At 41.4% G+C, this 19,831-nt stretch overlaps 1 protein-coding gene across 2 annotated transcripts in view; it reads right to left on the bottom strand.

The window, feature by feature from the left end:
* cc2d1b (coiled-coil and C2 domain containing 1B) overlaps window positions 1-17,497 on the bottom strand; it is a 34,171-nt gene extending 16,674 nt beyond the window's left edge. Inside the window, exons 1-13 of one of the 2 annotated variants that reach the window (XM_080726969.1) lie at window positions 17,416-17,497; window positions 16,861-16,996; window positions 13,345-13,489; window positions 10,950-11,053; window positions 10,015-10,128; window positions 6,668-6,796; window positions 5,633-5,981; window positions 4,004-4,125; window positions 2,844-2,922; window positions 2,128-2,178; window positions 1,423-1,577; window positions 449-521; window positions 172-311 (exon numbers count right to left, since the gene is read on the bottom strand). In XM_080726969.1, coding sequence (XP_080583095.1) covers window positions 172-311; window positions 449-521; window positions 1,423-1,577; window positions 2,128-2,178; window positions 2,844-2,922; window positions 4,004-4,125; window positions 5,633-5,981; window positions 6,668-6,796; window positions 10,015-10,128; window positions 10,950-11,053; window positions 13,345-13,489; window positions 16,861-16,923 — 1,524 coding nt within the window. In that variant the 5' untranslated portion in view covers window positions 16,924-16,996; window positions 17,416-17,497. The remainder of the gene's footprint in view (window positions 1-171; window positions 312-448; window positions 522-1,422; window positions 1,578-2,127; window positions 2,179-2,843; window positions 2,923-4,003; window positions 4,126-5,632; window positions 5,982-6,667; window positions 6,797-10,014; window positions 10,129-10,949; window positions 11,054-13,344; window positions 13,490-16,860; window positions 16,997-17,415) is intronic. The other variant, XM_080726970.1, reaches the window with a different exon arrangement.
* Window positions 17,498-19,831: the final 2,334 nt, after the last annotated feature.

The raw sequence follows: 19,831 nt of genomic DNA, 5'->3' as shown, positions 1-19,831 counted from the left end.
GGAGCAGTTAAGGATAAGTTTCTTGCTTATGGACACCGCGGGCTGGGAATCAAACCTGGGACCTTCGGTTTCCCAGGCGGCCTCTTTACCCATTCAGCTATGGCTGCCCAAATTTTCTAAAGCCATTGGATCGTATTCATAGCTCTGATCGTGCGGTGCTGGTTTACACACCTCCTCTTCTTTCTCCTCTTCTTCGTCCTCATCTCCAACCTCTGTAGCTTCGGTGTTGGCAAGCTGATTGGCTGCCTCCAGCACAGCGGCGAATCCCTGCTCCGCTCCCTCCTCCTCCTGGCCTGGGATTGGTGGAAAGCCTTGTAGAACACAGACAACAAGGAAATGTGTAATTTAACCACATAAGTATGCACAACATATCTTACATGAAAAATGTTTACTGGAAATATATGCCCATGCATTGTATATACTTGGACACAACACTAGAGAATCTTACCAGGGGGGACGGGAAGCTCTGCGAAGTTGACTGATTTCCCTGCTTTGTGGGATCGGATAGCACTCTGGTATTGCTGTCATGAGCGAGAAGAAAAGTTACTGTACCATTGCTACTTGTATTTCTCTCAAACAAAAGAAAAAGGACATTGATTAACTAATAAGCCCATCCCAGACATACAATATTAGATGCTTACATCATTTATTCAATTATAGAACAATACAATATGTTGTTAATGCCACATATAAGCACATAAATTATCTTAAAGCTATACTGTGTAAGTTGCTCAACTGGTGGTCAGTAGCGTTATAGCAAACCGCGGTCGCGTCAGCTTTTTTCGGCCGTTTTTCGCCGCGGACCGGGCCTTCAGACCACCGCGTCCGCCTCGCCTAGCCAAGACCTATCCATAGAGGTCTTTCGTGTCCCTCTACGAGCCTCGGTTGGGGAGATACATGCTAGACTCCTAGCCCATTGTAAACACTGCAGTGTATTTCCTGAAGAGCTCGGCAGTGTATGATCTGGGCTTTGATTGGCCGGTAGGGAGACACGTGTACAGAATGATGCATATGACGTAATTTTGCTGGGAAAAACAGCCCCGGTCACGGCCACCAGGGCTCAGTAGAACACATATAAAGAAAAGGCTTTGGGAGCTGAAATGAACAGAGTGGGTGTTCTAAAACTTTAGAGATTTAATAATTAGGACAATTTTAAGATTTGTTTATTAAAAAAGTTACATAGTATAGCTTTAAGCCCTGTATACTTTGCCATATGACGAATAGCAGAAATAGCTATCTAAAGACTGAAGGCTTTTATAAAACAATGTATTTATATTCTTTCAATGTTTCTTCAATAAGAAACATTTACATATCAGATTTTCTGACATTTGCCCAAAATAGGGACGCCAGGGTTAATTAATGTGGGTAAGATAAATAAGATGGTCAGTAAAAATGGCTAGAATAAGACTGGGGTCTTTTTACCTTGGCAATACGGTCATGCATCCGGGCCTTGCGCTCATCTCCACTGGCCTTGGCCTGGGCAGACGCCTCCACATACTTAGCTCTCCTCTGTTCAAGAGCCTCCAGAACATCTCTGGGAGGAGCAGGGCCCGACGCAACAGCAGCTGGAGGAGGGACTGAGAGACAGAGAAAGATTATAGCATACGTTACATACCATTACATCTACAGCATCTGGGAATACATGATGTAAACAATAATATGCTTAAATGAGTAGTTCAGTATGAGTAGTGGGACTGAGTTACTAGGGCCCAAGGTGGAGGGGCCTTCATTATTTTATACTTTAGCTATTGAAAAATAGCAGTTTTGATTCTGGAACTAAATGTTTTGAGATGGGCGTCCGTGGTAAATACATATCATTTTGGGGGTCCTTCACATGAAAAGGTTTTTGCTCAAATGTTCAAGATTTTTAAATGGCAGATCTACAAGCTTGCAGTGCGGCACTCGGGTGCCGCGCTGTGAGCTTGTATATCTGCAATTTTGCAATAGTTAAAGCACAAAATAACGTGTAAAATAATGCGTTCCCAGTCTAAATGGGTTAAAACCCCCCCCCCCCCCCCCCTTCCTATGAAGAACATTCATGGGGGGCCCGCAGTGAATCCTTGTACCCAGGGCCCAGAATGTGGTGTGACACCCCTGCATACTTCTACTGTAGTATTGTGTGGTCACCTGGCTGTGTTGCAGCAGGCTCAGTCACCGAGGCAGAACTCTGTGTGTCCACTAGAGGGCAGAACAACACACAGTATGAGATGTAAACATTAGATGATTCTTTGTTGTTCGAACATAACATAAGACTTGTCTTTGGAACATATGCTCAGAAAATTAAGACTGATACTTAAAGGTAGCATATAGAAAACTAGAACTACGATAGACACAGTTTTTTGCCCCCCCCCCCCCCCCCAACACCAATAATCCTATTCAGAACACACAGTACATCTTACACAGCAAGATCTTAAGTGTTAAATTAATTCCGACAGTGTAAAAAAAAAGTCAAAAACACATGAGTCCTGAGTTCACAGTTTACAGGCTCAGCTTCTTCTGTAAGCGATTCCCAAGGCAAATGTTTTGGAAGAGAGCTTGTTTTGTTTCGCTCAACCTTTTAAAGCCTTGCACGTCGACGAGCGCACCACGGTGGTGGAATGGATGGAATAGGTTATGACCCAAAACAGCTTGGTGGTTTTGGGGATTTGCCTTGGGAATCTAGCATTATGATCACGTATTACCTCCTTTGTATCATAACTTGTTCAAGGGTACTGAGCAGCATGTTCACAACTCATTCCTACGGGTTCATCTTTCTTTTACAATGTGTCCTCCTGTCATCTCTTTGTTTACTCCTGTATGTTAGAGTGATAGTAAACCAAACACTCGTGCTCTTTCATTCTCACCCAGTGTCGGGGAGGGAGGCAGGCCGCTCAAGTCGATCGGCTGTCCCTGTTCCAATGCCTGGATGACTGCGTCAAACCTCTGTGACAGAGAACAGACAGAATGCCATGCATAATACTGGTCATTGTCGTCTGCCTACATTGCCGGAATGTTTTGAAGAGTTGGGAGAATAGTGCAGCAGTCACCGAGGGACAGTGACACTGACTAAAACATCAGGTTGTCTGCTGTTGCATTCCTGAGACTGCTCAGCAGACAGCTATAAAGTCTGCTTCCACTTACAAATTAGGATTCCTTTTCTATGCTTTGAGCTTGTACGAGTGTGGCCTAATCAATGGTAGATGAGGGAAGCAAGTCACTTGTACTTCTTTTTATCACAATTTAAGGTTATAGTTTTTTCATTGATTGATTGAATACTTTATTAGAAAGAAATGTAAACAGCACATGGTACAGTCATAGCCTAGTGAACTAGACTCCTCCTGCCTTAAAGGAGTAGTTCACCCCCAAAATGACTTTTTTTCTATTGATTACTCATGCCATGGAGAGTAGAGTTCAATAATATTTTTTGTTTTTTGTCACATTCCTAAGACAAAAATTTGATTCGAGTAAATTTACCCCCATTGATTCCAGATGGGGGTACATTTATTGTTATCACATTTTTGTCTTAGGAATGCGACAAAAAAAATAAAAATATTATTGAACTCTAGTCTCCATGGCGTGACTAATCAATAGAAAAAAAGTCATTTTGGGGGTGAACTACTCCTTTAAGGAGAGTCTGGTTTACGAGGCTAGTACAGTCATACATTAAGGCTAAAATGTCAGTGATTCTCAACGTTTTTAATGTCAAGGACACTCAATTTGACATGCATTAACCCATGGACCCCCCATTTGATAATAAAATATATACAGTATATCTCTGGGACTTGAATCTAACAACAAGGGTCTATTTGGTTCCATTTGTACACTCTCAGATTTAAAATAACACTGAGAGTGTAGATTCAAGTCCCGGAGAGTGTACAAATGGAACCAAAGTAACAATAAGGGTCCATTTGATTCAATTTGTACATTCTCTGAGTTACAGACCCCCTAAGGGTCCATCTGGTTCCTAACAATCGATCAATTTAGCTGAGGACCCCCTCACTTGCAGTACAGTAAGACACCTTACCTTACTAGTCCTTAAATAAATCTTGGCTTTCTCCGCCTCTCCTTGCTTCTTGGCACTCAAAGCTGCCATCTTGTATTCTCTCTGCCTCTCCAGGAGCATTTCCCTGGTCGCAGCGTCGCCCACTGTGGATTCACCGGACAAACAAACAAGCAACAGCATTGAGAGCCTGGCTCCACTGCATATCCGGAATGACATTCATTAACCACTTATGTCCAATTTTATACTAGACTAGGGCGTACGATAGTGTTGCACGGTGAGCTCGCCGATATACAAGATCACAATGCGTCACGGTGCGACATGTTGTGAGATTGTAGATCAGCTATTTTTGCATTGCCTGCTGGTATGGCCCACACTAATCACTAAGAGTTAATGATTTTGCTCTTTGAAAGTGGTTAAAAAGGAGGCCTTCTTAAATGAACACTTTAACAAGCACCACAAGAAAGAACACATTCTTTTGTGGGTGAATATTATGAGTTAATTTACAGTATCATTTTTAAATTCATTTCTACCATCATACTTTTAACAGTTTTAGTTTAGTATATTTTGTAGACCCCGTTTTCTTCTCCACCCTTTTTGTTTCTTTAATAAAGTTGTTTGTTTTTGTAAAGCATCATTTGAGTATCTAGACAAGTGCTATATAAGTGTGACATATTTATGATCATCTGCTAAATGCCTAAATTGTGAAATGTAATTCAGGGGGGTCCCCAACTTATTTTGGGGGGTCCCCAGATGATTAACTTAATGTGCAACATTGTTTTCTCACTCAACTGTAAACAAACCAACATAAAGTTTAACTGTATAGGGGGCATCTGCTCACTTTTTATTACCTCTAAAATTACAAATTAAATTGTCAAACATTAGAGACAGAAATTGTGTTTCGAGGCGTTGTGAGCATGTAGATCAGCTATTTTGACAATATAACAGTATTATACAAAATGTAGTGCCTCAACTCTTAGTGCTAGTCAGGGTGGGGGAGGGGTCCCCAGTTAAAATATGATTATTTTGGGGGTCACGGGCTGAAAAGGTTGAGAACCACTGTAATCAGGGTTCCCACACATCTTTACCAATTAATTTCCAAAACTTTTCCAAAACTTTTCCAGAATATTTAACCCAATTTTCAGGACTATATAACAATAATTCAGCTCAATAACAAGTCGCTTACTCCTATGCGCAATGCCCAAAGACAGGTAGTGTATTGCCAGTGGTTCTCAACCTTTTCAGGCTGTGACCCCCGAAATAATCATATTTTAACTGGGGACCCCCACCCTGACGAGCACTAAGAGTTGAGTTGTATAGCACGTTTCTATTGTGAAAATAGCAGTTCTACATGCTCACAACGCCTCGCGTTGCGAGGCGTTGTAAGCATGTAGATCTGCTATTTTCACTATTTCTGCCTCTAATATTTGACAATTTGGCCCATGTTTAATTTCAGAGGTATTAACAAAATCAATAACCAAAGACAATGCATAGCTATTTTTTCCAGGACCTTCCAGGGCCCTTGATTAATTCCAAAACGTTTCCAGTACTGGAAAAATATTTTTTCTAATTTCAAAATATTTCCAGGAATGTCATGACCGTGGGAAGCCTGACTGTAATGTAATTCATAGGCTGTCACCAGCTCAAACTGACCCCCCGCCTGGCTGGTGTGGGTCTGGCTCACAGCTTCCTCTTCCTGCTCCACAGGAGATGGAAGGCTGCTGACAGGAAGCTGGGATGAAGAGGACGACTGCTCCTCTTCGCCGTTCGGTTCAACCATCTCTGGTACGATATCGTCTGTAGTCTCACTTTCCACCGGCGCCTCCTGCTGCTCTGGGGGCTCTGGTTCAGACGTGGCTTCAGTGGGCAACGGGGGAGCGGGTCGTGGGGGGACGGCGGGCCGAGAGGAGGCGCTAGGAGCTCCAGTGGTGACTGGTGGTGGAATCTCCGCCTCGTTCACACTCCTCCCTTTCTTTGCTGCGGTCAACATGGTTTCTAGAGTCTGAGGGGAGACGGGGAGTCATAACGCATTTACCACATGAACCCTAGCATCCCTATTCTGGGGGGCGAACATTCGTCAAAATATTTCGCTTGCAGATTTTCTATTTTCAGAATTTTCTAAAAAAGGACCCTGAGGGACTAAGCTTGTATATCAGCTATTTTCGCCATATGTTTGCCTGTTGATACATGCCCAGAACGGGAATGTTAAGGTTCAAGTGATTCAACGTACACTACAGTATGCTGCAGTGCACATCTGTTTTAGGTGAACCATAATGACTGAGTGGCTTCAACCTTAGTGGATCTTCTATTTGGTTTTGGTTCAGCTGGTTTTCAATCCAGTGTATTATACTGTAGATCGCTGTTATATAATATATATAAATATATAAAATATGATAAGATAAGCTACTGTATCTTAAATGTTATCGCTAATCTCCTAATAAAAACATATGTTCTGTTTGAACATGTACATGCACATGTAAGTAATATAATAGGTAGCAAACATAAAGGCAATGGTAATCAGAGTTAATATTTTAACCAATAATACGGTTTCATCCGGTAATTACTGTAGAAGCATAGTTATATCGTTACACATCAGCAATCAGATCACTATAATCCAATTACAGTAATCCGATTGAATGTAATGTGTGTCATCCATCTATCCAATAACTGCGTATTACTGCCAGCCACCTTCAGGCCTCGGTCGTATCTCCTGGCTTTAGAGGCCTCTCCGGAGGCCTTGGCGCTCTGGATTGCAGCCTTGTACATGACTATCCTCTCCTCCAGAGTGTGCTGCAGACTGCCTGGGGTGGAGGAGGACTGTAGAGACAAGAGACATGTGTCAGTAAGTACCAGTGTTCATTTTGACAGAAAACTTTGATTTAGTTTAGTCATAGTCTTTTTGAATAAAATGTCATTTAGTCATATTTTAGTATCTGAAATCTGAAATGTTTTAGATTTTAGTCAACTACATCTACAGTTGATTTTGTCAACAAAATATATATTTTGGCAAGCCTTGATGGTGTCGTAATGGCAGATTTTACACTCGAATATAGCCGATCTACAAGCTCATGTGTCGCAGCATAACGTATTGTGAGCTTGTAGATGTGCTATTTCCAGTGCATATAAAATGACTCCCCACTAGTGCTGCCTAACATTTTTGTCTAGTTTTTATTTGTTGACAAATTGTCAAATATACTTATTCTTAGTTTCTTTTTTATGTGTGTTATCCATGCCTGATGCAGGTCTGAACGACCGAAACGTTGTTATTGTTTTTTTTCTTTTTTATTAATTTTTATCCCACAATTTTGTAATCCATTTTTTCACCCAGTGCTAATTGCCTATGTAATCCTGGGCTCTGCTCTCCCTCTGCCGCGCCAAGGGAGACAACGGACTGACCTCATGCTTCCTTCTATGCATGAGGAGTCCAAGTTGCTTCTTTTCACCTGACAGTGGAGATTTCCCTGGTTTGGACGTAGCGCGTGGAAGGAACACGTTATTCCAACCAGTTCCTTTCCCCTCCATCAGGCGCCCCGGCTGGCCAGGGGGAGGCATTATTGAGACCAGGATTACGTGCATGTTTTTGTGAGGGTATCAACCCTAGGAGACACGGGGAGAACATGCAAACTCCACACAGAAAGGCCCTATCGCCAACCCCACCTAGGGTGTGGGCGCTGATGACGCGGAGGAAAAACACGCCGCCAGCGCCCACAGCGTCCCCCGGCGGGAATCGAACCCAGGACCTTCTAGCTGTGAGGCGAAGCACTAACCACTGCGCCACCGTGCCTCCGAAACGTTGTTATTGTGAGTGAAGACTGTGTGCGGGACTCTCCTTCTCCATGTGTGTTATCCACAAACAACAAAAGACAGACATAGCCTTAACAAACAAAACAAACTAAAAACTAAAAATAGTCAGTACCGTAGTTCAATACAATTTGTCATTTACATAAGACACATGCAACACTCCATATAGCTCATAACCCAACAGAGCAACTGTAGACAAAATGCACCCAAACACAACAGCATGATATGTCATATTCATATGTCCCATGTCTTTTTCAAAGTCTATCCACGGGGAGGGTTCAAGCCCATAAGGCATTGCAATGCCTTTTAGAAGGATCCAAGAGATTTTGGTGGGGAAATAATCCAGCATTGGGGCCCAAAACCTCAGAAAGGAAGCTTTGTTGTCTCTGTACACTGCACAAAATCTTGTGTTGGGTAGCACACCAAAAACAGAGTTGTATGGTAGGGGGCTTATCTTTAATCTAATTAATCAAAATGCATTTTCAGTTTGAAATATTTGTCCGACGCTAAATTTTCCCCTAAACCACAATATTGGCGTTGTAGTCTTTAGAATGGGGGGAGCCCCCGCCTAGTGACTAGATTGAGATATGGTTAGCCAGATTCTAGATAGCAAATAAAAATTAAGAAAATTATATAAAAATAATAAATAATAATAATTAGAAAAAAGTTAGTCAAATTGTATATTGGAAGGGGCAAGGCGAACGAGCCTCTTCACCTTTGGGGTCCATTTTTGTTTATGTTTTATTATTTTTCTGTTCAAAAAATTACGATTGGAGCATGTGCAGTGTTAGCCTGATACTTCAGTCCGCACATCACCACCCCCTGCTGGTGGGTGGTTTGTAGTGTGGACTGAAGCTGCACATATTTTAATCTATTTCGAACGCGCCCGAGGAGCGGGCGAATTGAATGGGCCAATCAGGGTTGTATGCTTGGGGCACGTGGTTTGGCTGCTCCCGTCCCAGCCCCCTCCAAACAGAGCTCTTCTGCCCACGTCAGAGCAGTGTAGGCCCACGTGAGATTCACTAGTGGACTCTGATTGGTGTCCTCTGCCCACGTGAGAGTCTAGTGGACTCTGATTGGTCCGTGAAAACTGTCATGGCGGAGTCAAACTCGACTCGAATTATTTTAATAAACTATATAATAGTGCCGTTTCATTACGTTTTAATGCCATTTTGCACTAACGTAAACATGCAGTCATATAATATGTTATGAGAAATAACATATTTTTGCAATGACACGCCACGTCGCCGTCGGAGGCTCTAAGCCTGTGTGTGTGTGTGTGTGTGTATGTGTGTGTATGTGTGTGTGTGTGTGTGTGTGTGTGTGTGTGTGTGTGTGTGTGGGTGACGTCAATAGGCTTTACCCCGCCCCCGGCGAAGTAGAATCTCCGTCCCCAGTTTCAGACTCAAATCCCAAAACGAAGTGTGTGATTGAGACGGACGCTAGCAGTCAGGCTAGTGCAGTGTATGGTGCAGGGAGGACTAGAAATTCAGGGAAGGAAAACTTAAATTATTATTAGTATTTTTTTCTCCCACGTTTTTTGGAACCCATTTTTCACCCGGTTCCGGTTGCCTAAGATGTGATCCTGGGCGCTGGTCTCCCTCTGCCGGGCTGGGGAGAGCCCTGACGGGGGGAAGCTATTCCCAGGTCCCTTCCCCTCTGTCGGGAGCCCCGGGTGGCTGGGGGGAGGCAGTATGGACCGGGAAAACGATATGGTATTTGTGAGGGTGCTCCCCGCAGGCTATGGCATATATGATGTAGAAATGTTTATCCTGCATCCTATGTACTATGTGTGAGAAAAAAAATGCATTTTCGGGCTGAAAGTAGAAGTTTACCAAATAACTTAAATTATGAGGCTGTCAGATTCATGTCTTTTGAAGGGAGTCCCAAGATGAAAGCTCCCGGATCCTTCATCGCTTAGCTCACGTGCCACCTGACCCCAAAACCTGGATATTCACTTACATTCCCAGAATGAAATAGTGATAGTAAGTTCCAAGATCTGTATGACATTTAAGATATTGAGCAGTCCATTTTGTGTAGTATCCCAGGTGTAATGTGTAGTCTGTGAAGGATTTTGTATTGTGTTTCTCTTAGTCTGTTACAAGTGTAAACCTTTTTAACCTTTTAGCTGTACGACACAACTAACAATAAATCACTATTGTGTGGCTCGTGAGTGATATGATTTTCAACCACTAGCATTCAGTGAGCAGGCAGAAAGGAGCCTGGCTGCGTACCTGTTGTGGTGCTGGGGACTCTGTTTCTGTTGGAGACAATTCAAGCGAGGGAGACGATACAGGAGTAGCAGCATCTTCGGCTTCTTCATCACCCACTACTTCCTGGAGCTCTGCCTGAGAGATAAAATACTGCCACTCAACCACCAAGCACCCATGTCAGCAAACACAAGTACTCATATTCTCTAAGCTAAGGGGCTATTGGATTAAGTATTGGGTAGAAATGCATGCTCCTAACTGTCACGTTTTACTTTACAGCCATCCAATCACAGTGGCAGAGTGAGCACAAAAGATCAGCTGTCACTTTATGTGCAATTTAAATAATTAGAAGACACTCTTATCCAGAGTGACTTATATGTGTAAATCACATGAACTCTAGTCAACATAATATATAAATAAATAAATATTGACATACAAGTTGAGTCAGTGCAAAGAGAACATGAGTATGCTAAATGCTAAATATTTGTGGCCAAGCGAAACTTATCTAAATTAGAAAAACAGGTGAACAGTGAGTAACTAACAGAGTCTGCATAGCAAAACTAGCATCTATGAAAAATATGTATACTATGACACTCGCCTGGACTTTTCCATGCCAATGAAATGTTAATGTACCCACCTAGAACGGCAGGTCCTCTCTGTATGAGCCTTCCCTTCATACAGAGCAACTACAAGGCCAACATGTTTACCTCTGCTATGAAACGGTCGCTTTGGTTCACCTGACAACCTGTGCCTCAGGTGAAACGTTGCTCCACCTCCAAAGCAACCTCAAGCGCTCCCAATGGGCGTTTTACTAAAAGCCCCTTGCATTTTCATCTGGGAAATAAATGCTCTGGTCGGGTGGACACACGTGACGGCATAAATTAATTTCATAGGACATTTAAGGATGTCCAAGTCTTAAGGCCAGTTATAGAACATGCAGATGTTTAATTGGTACCAACCAGTAAATCTTCATCGTCTTCCAAGTTTTCATCTTCCTCATCATCGTCAAAGTCTCTCATGCACTCGTCAGCCATTCTTGCAATATCTTCCATTGGCAAGGGGGCTAAAACATGAACATAGCATTGACTGATTGACTGTTTTTATTGACAGAAATACATATACAGTTACATGAGAATATAGGCTTATTATTTGCGCCAGCAGAGCCTGGGCGCAAATACTGGGTTTTAGTGTTTCAGTTTCCAGCAGTATCTGTGCGTCTGTGTTTATTTTGGGGGGGTAGAAACAGACAGACATACTTGTCTTTCCAATGATAATTTCCAATATAGAAGACACCTAAAATAGAAAAGAATTATAAACAATGGGTCCAGTTGCTATTAAGCCTGCTCTTTGTGTCATTTAGGAAGTTAGCATTAGATGTCAGGCCATCGCAGGAGGCTTGGGTCAGCCAGTTCAAGTCCACAGACTGGCTGCATCTGATCCTTAAGATGTAAATGAATATCACTCTCCTTCTGTCTCAACAACAACAAAGTGCCCTCAAGCAAGACGGCACAGACGGAACCCAAACCAGTGGAATGTTTAGCAGGGCATTGCTGAAAATGAGAATGCCAGGCTCAGCAAACCTCCCCTATTCCCCTTATTGAATAACATATAGATTGTAATATTTATAACACAATTAGCCTCATCATCCTTTTGTCATTATCAGAAAGCTTAACCCTCGTCATGATACTCAACATGATTTTCAGTCTTTTAACTCTTTCACAGCCTGGTCAGAATGGGCTTGTCTGTGGACTAGCCTGGTCAGAATGGGCTTGTCTGTGGACTAGCCGGAAATTTCTAATATTGTATTATGATCTGATATTATGTTTATAAACATCAGCCCACCCCCCCCCCCCCCCCCCCCTCCTTCTTGGACGCCATTTTTTCCTTCTTTTTTTCGATCCCACGGTCATAAACTCACCATAACTATCTGGATCTGCATTGGCATATAGTGGGGATTTTGGCCGAGTCGTCTTTCCACCCGTGCGTTTCACGTGCACGATCCGTGCACATCTATGTGGGTGCATGTGATCATCTCCGTGTGTACAATCCATGGAAAGATTTTCATTAGCCTAGCCGCTAGGACAACGGCTATGCTAACGCTAACGTCTATACAGTAAGTCTATGGGAAAAGGCTAATCTGCCCCGGAAGCAATCAAAAGCACTTCTGGTTCATGTATAGAGAAGAATCATGCTATTGGTTAGACCGGTGGTGAGACAGAGAAGGGCTACCGATCGTTTTTTTTCGATCGTTATCATTTATTTCACCTATTTAGAAAAAGTGTGTAAAAGTGTGTTCTGGCTGGGAACACCTTAGCTATAATTGTGTAAAGTGTGATCAGGCTGAGAACACCTTAGCTATAATTGTGTAAAGTGTGATCAGGCTGAGAACACCTTAGCTATAATTGTGTAAAGTGTGATCAGGCTGAGAACACCTTAGCTATAATTGTGTAAAAGTGTGATCAGGCTGAGAAAGAGTTAATAAGAAATTATGCAGCTAATTCAAATCACCTACCATCAGTAGCGGGGAACAATGATGGAGAATGAGTTAAGCCTGCTTTTTTCGGCTTTTTTCGGCTTCAGCAGGTCTCACTGAAACTAACAAACTTCTCCGGTGGATAAAAATGTTTTATCCAGCGGAGAAGTCTACGCTCCGAGTCCTGTTAGACCCCACCCACCGTGCTGGAACTGTGATTCCTCCACGGATCTCCATCTCACACTCTGACGCGCTGCTTGGATATAATTTGTCTCTGAGATTTCATCATTTCTGGCGACAGACACAGTGGGCAAAGTGTGTGCTGTCTCTCTCTCCATTAATTTATTTCCATCTGGTTGTGTTTGTAATCCCTCAGAGAGGGATTATAGAGGATTGTACCTCCTAACCTCCTAAAACAACCTTTGTGGAAAACTGTCCATGGTACGTTGCTGAGCACATTTCGGAAAATAAAACAATATCATACAGTGTATCCCTCAGGATGTTTGTTTTGTCACCCTGACGAAGGCTGTGTGACAATTTATTTTAATTATATTGCCATGCATTAGCTAATAGCTAACTTTTAATAAAGAGTATGTTTCCACTTTGTTTGCATTGTCTCTGACTCTGTGCTGTCTGTGGTGATGTTCGGCTGGTTAGAAAAGTCTGGGGCGCCTGCTGGCCTACCGGTCCAGGCACATTTTTGTTCTTAATGACCTGCTGGTGAAGCCGAAAAACGTTTGACTTCTTCATTTGGAGTATTGTACAGTAAGCTACATAATAACTGCTGTTCTCCTTTCATTGGCCAACGCTTTGATCTTGATACAAGGTTAAGGAATTTATCTCTCAGACTCCCACTGAGTTTACCAAATGAAACAACTCACTCCTGCCCTTGGCCTTGGCTCTCCCCTCAGCAGCAGCCGTGCTCCCTGTGATAGCAGCAAGTTCAGCCTCCAGGTCAGGGTCGTCCAGGTTCTCCTCCATAGCCATCGCCATCTCCTCTGGGTTGAAGTCTACAAACAGACCCATCTAGAACAAGGAAGTCATAATAATAATAATAATAATAATAATTAATAATATAATAGTGCATCAAGTTTATATAGTGATTCTCAAGTTCTCATCTGCTGGGACAAATCTCGAAGAGCTTCAAAAATATGAAAACTATAGAACGAAATTATGTAACATGGTAAACAGAGTAAAATGTATTAAAATTAAATTATGTAACAACAACAAACAAGTAAAGAAAAATAGAAAGAAAGAAGAAATCACAGGTGAAATTTCCATAGCTCATTTTCACCAAAATGGTCTCTGCATACAGTACTGTTTGTAGAGAACATTTCGGTGAAAATGGAGCTACAGTATGGCATTGGGATCCTCCATTAAATTAACACAGTCGTGCCAGTATTTTCCTTTAAAGCAGGGGTCGGCAAGTACGTTTGCGCTTGGGCCAATCTTTTTCTAAACCATTAGATTGTGGGCCAGAACATAATTATAATTTAAGAACTGGAACATGTGATGTGACACAAAGCCTTTTATACAATAATATCTATATTCATTGCTGTGAAAATTAATAAATATATATATTATAATATAAGAGGTGCGTGTGCAATTTGCATTCATATGTAAAATGTGCAGATAGAAATGATAGTTTAGTTTACATCATTTCATGCTCGCCCCATCCTTGAAAGTGAAGACATTCGGTTAATTAAAAAGTTACAGACAGTCATACTCCTTTCTGAACAGAGATAAAAAAAAAGAGCTCTTTCATAGAACAGGAGCTCTTTGATTGTTCAAGGTCTATTTGGAGAGAAACAGCATGAGAAATGCCTGAGAAATGTTATATCTTAAGGGCCATTCACACTGACTATAATTATAACTATAACAATAAAAATATATAGTTTTAAAATCGTTCTAAGCCAAGTGGATGGCAGTGTTCAAACTGACTATAAAAAAAATACAAAGGTGAAAGATATAGATATATGCCCAGTGGGAATGGCGATTTAAAGTCTAGGAATGTTGGTTCTTTTTCTTTTAGCAAAGTGACTTTTGGCCATTATTTGCGACCGTAGGTCGCAGTTACGTGTAACTATGACAACCGGTACATCTTGTCTGTCCGTCCTTCCATAACGCCTCGATTTTGTTGACATTGTGACATCACCTCATCAAAGATCAAACCCTGGATATCCATACATCTCCATATATGGAGCTGCCCTCTACATCTGTTTCCCAGATGGTAAATGGTAAATGGTATTTATATAGTGTCAGAAGTAATAGGACTTTCACATAACGAGTAACAGAGTAAGCATGTCTGGGGTCTCACAGCACACGGTTGGTTCTACAGACTCCAACTTTTACACACAGATAGCTCAAATTTTTGCCTGTGTTCTTAGCTGCTTCCCCTGCCATTACTGTACTTGAACAATGTACAGTTGTATGAAACAATCTTTTTTGTAGAACCGGCGACCAATATGCCCATATCTCCATATACATGGTTTGGATCTCCATACAGTATATCGGTATCAGGGACCTCTATATATGGGTAACTGGTCCGATATAGATTAATAATGAATTCCGTCCTGTACGAATTCCGTCCTGCACGACCTTGCCCTCTGCGCGACCTCAGCCTTTAGGGCGAGGTCGCCTTTCGCCCTTAGGCATATTATTGTGGGCTCGTTGAAAGGCGAGACCAGTATGTTATACCAACTCTTTATAGGTCAAGTTTATTCTCCGCAAAAAATTAACGACAGTACAAAGTCCTTGGCCAATGAGGAGCAGCGTTCTAGGTGGCATCATCACCAACAAGTGCGACCTGATATACCGTAAATAACAACAACACGTTGGCTCGAGACCAGTATGTTATATCAGTATGTTATGCTATACTTTACAGCCCCCTCTGTTATACCAAATCTTTATAGGTCAAGTTTATTCTCCTCAAAACAATTACCGACAGTATAAAGGCATGGCCCTTAGCCAATGAGGAGCAGCGTTCTAGGTGACATCATCACCAACAAGTGCGACCTGATATAAATAACAACACCACCCACATGAAATCTTTGTAGGAGTCTGGTTTAGAAGAAGTAAGTATGTTCTCCCAAATCTTTATATAGTAAGATTATTCTCCTCAAAACTGGCCCACAGTACAAAGGCAGAGGTGTGGGCCCATATATGGTGTTCCATGCGAGCACACGTATGTTATCTTCATTATTTATCTATCAAGTTCTCCTCAAAAATTACGTAATCTATCAGTCAAGTTCTCCTCAAAAATTACGTAATCTATCAGTCAAGTTCTCCTCAAAAATTACGTAATCTATCAGTCAAGTTCTCCTCAAAAATTACGTAATCTATCAGTCAAGTTCTCCTCAAAAATTACGTAATCTATCAGTCAAGTTCTCCTCAAAAATTACGTAATCTATCAGTCAAGTTCTCCTAAAAAATTACGTAATCTATCAGTGAAGTTCTCCTCAAAAATGACGTAATCTATCAGTGAAGTTCTCCTAAAAAATGACGTAATCTATCAGTGAAGTTCTCCTCGACAGTACAAAGCCAAGTCCAATAGGAAGACATGTTAACGTCTTTGTTGTCTTCCTGTCGTTTGTTAACATTGGGAGTTTGGGACGATGCGGTGTGCTGGACAAAAGATCTTTGAGCCCATACATGGTGTTACATGCGAGCCCACACTGTTTCGTAGGAACAGTATTTCTAGTTATTATTATAATAATATCATTTAAAGAGAATGGAAAAAAGACCTATGCTCCTAAGTAGTCTGCTGATCGCACTATGGGGGGTGTCAGTACCAGAGTGCACCCCCCCACTGCCAATTCATGTGCTTGTCATTTACTCTCAGCATGGATGAAAGTTTAATAAGCATTCTTCCAGTAGGGTAGACTCTCTATTTGGACTAATATGCCAGGCCAGATATTACAGTGGGTGGGCAGCTCTGGCCCACGGGTCGCTTGTTCCTAACCAATTCTTTAAATTAACACTCTGACGGTGTATTCTATTAAAGTAACACAGTGACCGACTGACCGTGTGTATTCCATATTAAAGTAACACTGTGCTGCAGTGTCTTCCAGTAAAATAACACAGTGCCGCCAGTGTTTGCTATAAAAAAAATAACACAGTGCCAGTGTTTGCAATTAAAATAGCACAGTGCCAGTGTTTGCTGTTAAAAATAGCACAGTGCCAGTGTTTCCATTAAAACAAGAAAGTGTCAGTTTGTTGCCAACAACGCAGTGCATCAGTGTTTTCTATCAAAACAACACCATGATGATCATGCCAGTCAGTGTTTATACCATAACATAACACAGGACCAGTACTTGACACCCAGACCACATCACAGTGCCAGTATTTTGCATTAAGATAACAGCGTCAGTGCCAGACGTCAATGTCATTCTTCTCACCTGTTTGGCTGCTGCAGCACCTTGTCCCTTGGGCATCGGTGCCCTCTTCTTTTTAGCAAACATGTTCTTCTTCTTCTCGCGGCTTGGTTCTTCTCAGCAAGCCCCGAAATTGTAATGTCAGCGGTACAAAATTAACCTATAGAGTATAGAAACATGTACACTTTAGAAGTTTGGAACGGCAAGCAGCAGCTGCTTCCGTATCTCACTGTAAACAAAGTCGAATCATGTGAGCACTGAGCAGCGGTTGTCAGGTGGTGCCCCTCCTCACCCAACAACAACGACCTGTCAAACCTCTGGCTGAGAACCGAATGTACCCTTCGGTTCCATTTTGTACACTCTCACAGTTACAAATGGATAAATAAAACACTTGAGGAGAGTGTTAGCTTGCTGCCTTGCTCCTCTACCGTTAATGAACTGTTAGCTTAGCTTCTCCAGCAACCCCTTTATATTTCCCTAAAGTTTATTTTCAAAGAACTACTCGGCTGACTTGAACTATAGGCGTGTGTGTGCATCGATGGTTCTGGTCTTAACTCCATAAATTGAACGTTTGTTTACCTGCTCATTTATTATCACTAGTTGGTTTAATAGTTTTTTTAGTCCACTCTACAGAAGAACAGTCAGTTGCTTTCGTTTTGACATGCCTCGGCTCAGTGCGCATGCGTACTAGCACGACTTAAAGTGGGGGCGTTCCAGGTGGTCGTCCAGTTTCTGCTGTCAATATTTAGACTGTGATCGATTCACTTCTTTCATGTTGCAGATCCGTCCTACGGCGGATACGGAAACGGTCTGTGTGCTTGCATGTATGTGTGAGCGGAAATTACCGGATACAGAAGGCGGGCTCTAGACCGGATGACATTTGTTAAATTAGAATAGAAACCAGCCTCTTCTACCAGTGAGGTGAACATTCTCGCCATCAACTGAGTGAGTCCAACAACTGAAAGTCATGATTGTAAACAAGTACTTTATTTTTTATCATCATGCATCAGGATACAAAAATGCTGAAATGTAAAATTAATAAACAGACAATGAGACAAACAAACAAAAGAAATACAGCAAACACGTCTTTGTCTTTACAGATCATCAGATTCAGCCAGTTTAAGGTTAAAATAAGAAACTTGCAAAAAGTGAAAACCTACAAATATACTGCATAGGAAGAGTTTTAACATTAAAAATGTAACTGCACACATTTTATTCAGTTGTGTTCCCAGAATAATAATAATAAATGGAATAAAGGAGTAGTTCACCCTCAAAATGTAATTTTTCTATTGATTACTAACGCCATGGAGACTTGAGTTCAATAATATTTTTTAGTTTTTTGTCGTAAGACAAAACATTGATTATAGCAAATGTACCCCCATTGATTCCGGATTGGGACCCAAATGCATTTAAATTAAATGCATTTGGGTCCGCATATGTGTATACATATTGTGCTGTAAAACACAATATGTATACACAATGTATTGGACTAGACCTAGCTTTTCTCGGTTTTCCTGTTTTGCAGCCTGGTGGGAATGGCACATTATGGAACCAGGCACTATAAGGATAACTATAACTATGTTGTTCACTATTGTTTTTTGTTTGTTTGTAGTCGGGGACCCAGTCCCCAAAATGGGAGGGGACCTGTGATTTTCTGCCGTACTTTTTATTTCTGTTTTATCTATTAGTTTCATGATTCTGAATCCATTGCAAGTATTTGTTTTGCATAAAAAACATTGCTTGGGTTACTTTTCGGCAGCCCAAAACTGTGAAAAGTGGGAAAAAAGTGATGACTCATCACTTTTGACTGTTTTGGGGGGTTGATATCTAACCCAAGGAAAGTTTTTCATGCAAAACAAATGCTTGCAATGGATTCAGAATCACGAAGAATCCCTAGTCACATGCTAATTAAAGCAGACTTTTTTTTCTTTTTTATATATTTCTAGTGGAGTAATGGGACAGTGGATATACAAATGGCCATAACTTTTTTTCGCGATGTTTCCGGCAGAGCAGGCCTCTCATTCTGTGGACCTTAATGACCAACCTAATAGATAAAACTGAAATAAAAAGTACGGCAGAAAATCACAGGTACCCCTCTTTTCTTTGAGCTTTTGGCCATGTGGGTCCTCGACTATTGTTTTATATAGTGTGAACTGTGAACACTGCCATCCACTTGACTTAGAACTTAAAACTATACTTTTATAGCTAGGCTATTGTGCTCAGAGTGAATATGGCCCTTTAACAGGTACACACACACAAATACACACACAGAAGAGAACGGAAGGCACATTGCTTGCTGCTCCATGTGCAATCATTTCGTCACCATGACATATCCTGTATAGGCTATAAACATGGCCAACCCACCATAAAACCTACTTCATAAATCATACCAGGAACTAAAAGAAGAGATGTATTCACCCAGAGGTGTTGTTCATCTTGATATTAACAAGATAATATGAAATGATAAAGATTATACCAGTTTGTTATTGTGGTATCACAGATTTATGTTAGTTACTTGTTCACATGTTATTTATATTTATAGACAAACTGTTTGCTTAAATGCAAATGTTAAGAATGTTATTTTGATGATAATGATGTATAGACCACTGGTTCCTTAACATTTTAGCTTGAGACCCAAAAGAGAAATTTGATGTTACCCACAAATGGGTCCCGACCCACTGTTTGGGAAACAGTAATATATACAGATGTGGTTTCACCTGGTATCCAAATTACTTTGTAGCACTTAACCCATTAATACCTGAGGGCGATTAAAAAAAATTCTTCTAAACAGTTTTCTGAAAAACGTACTACCGGTATTTCATTGGTGCTCAAACCTTTTCATGTCAAGGACCCCCCAGAATTGTATGTATATGGCCGCAGACCCTCATCTCAAAATATTTTGTTCCAGGGACTCCCAGGACCAAAGATTTGAGTCAAAAATGCTCGCCTTAAAAATATATATATTCAAAGATTTGTACAAATTGTCATAAAAAAA

The sequence above is a fragment of the Nannobrachium achirus genome (genome assembly GCF_963921795.1).
Source record: "Nannobrachium achirus genome assembly, chromosome: 5".
Classification (NCBI taxonomy): domain Eukaryota; kingdom Metazoa; phylum Chordata; class Actinopteri; order Myctophiformes; family Myctophidae; genus Nannobrachium; species Nannobrachium achirus.
Note: the sequence above shows the minus strand (reverse complement) of the source record. Positions and strands in the feature narration are given on the sequence as shown.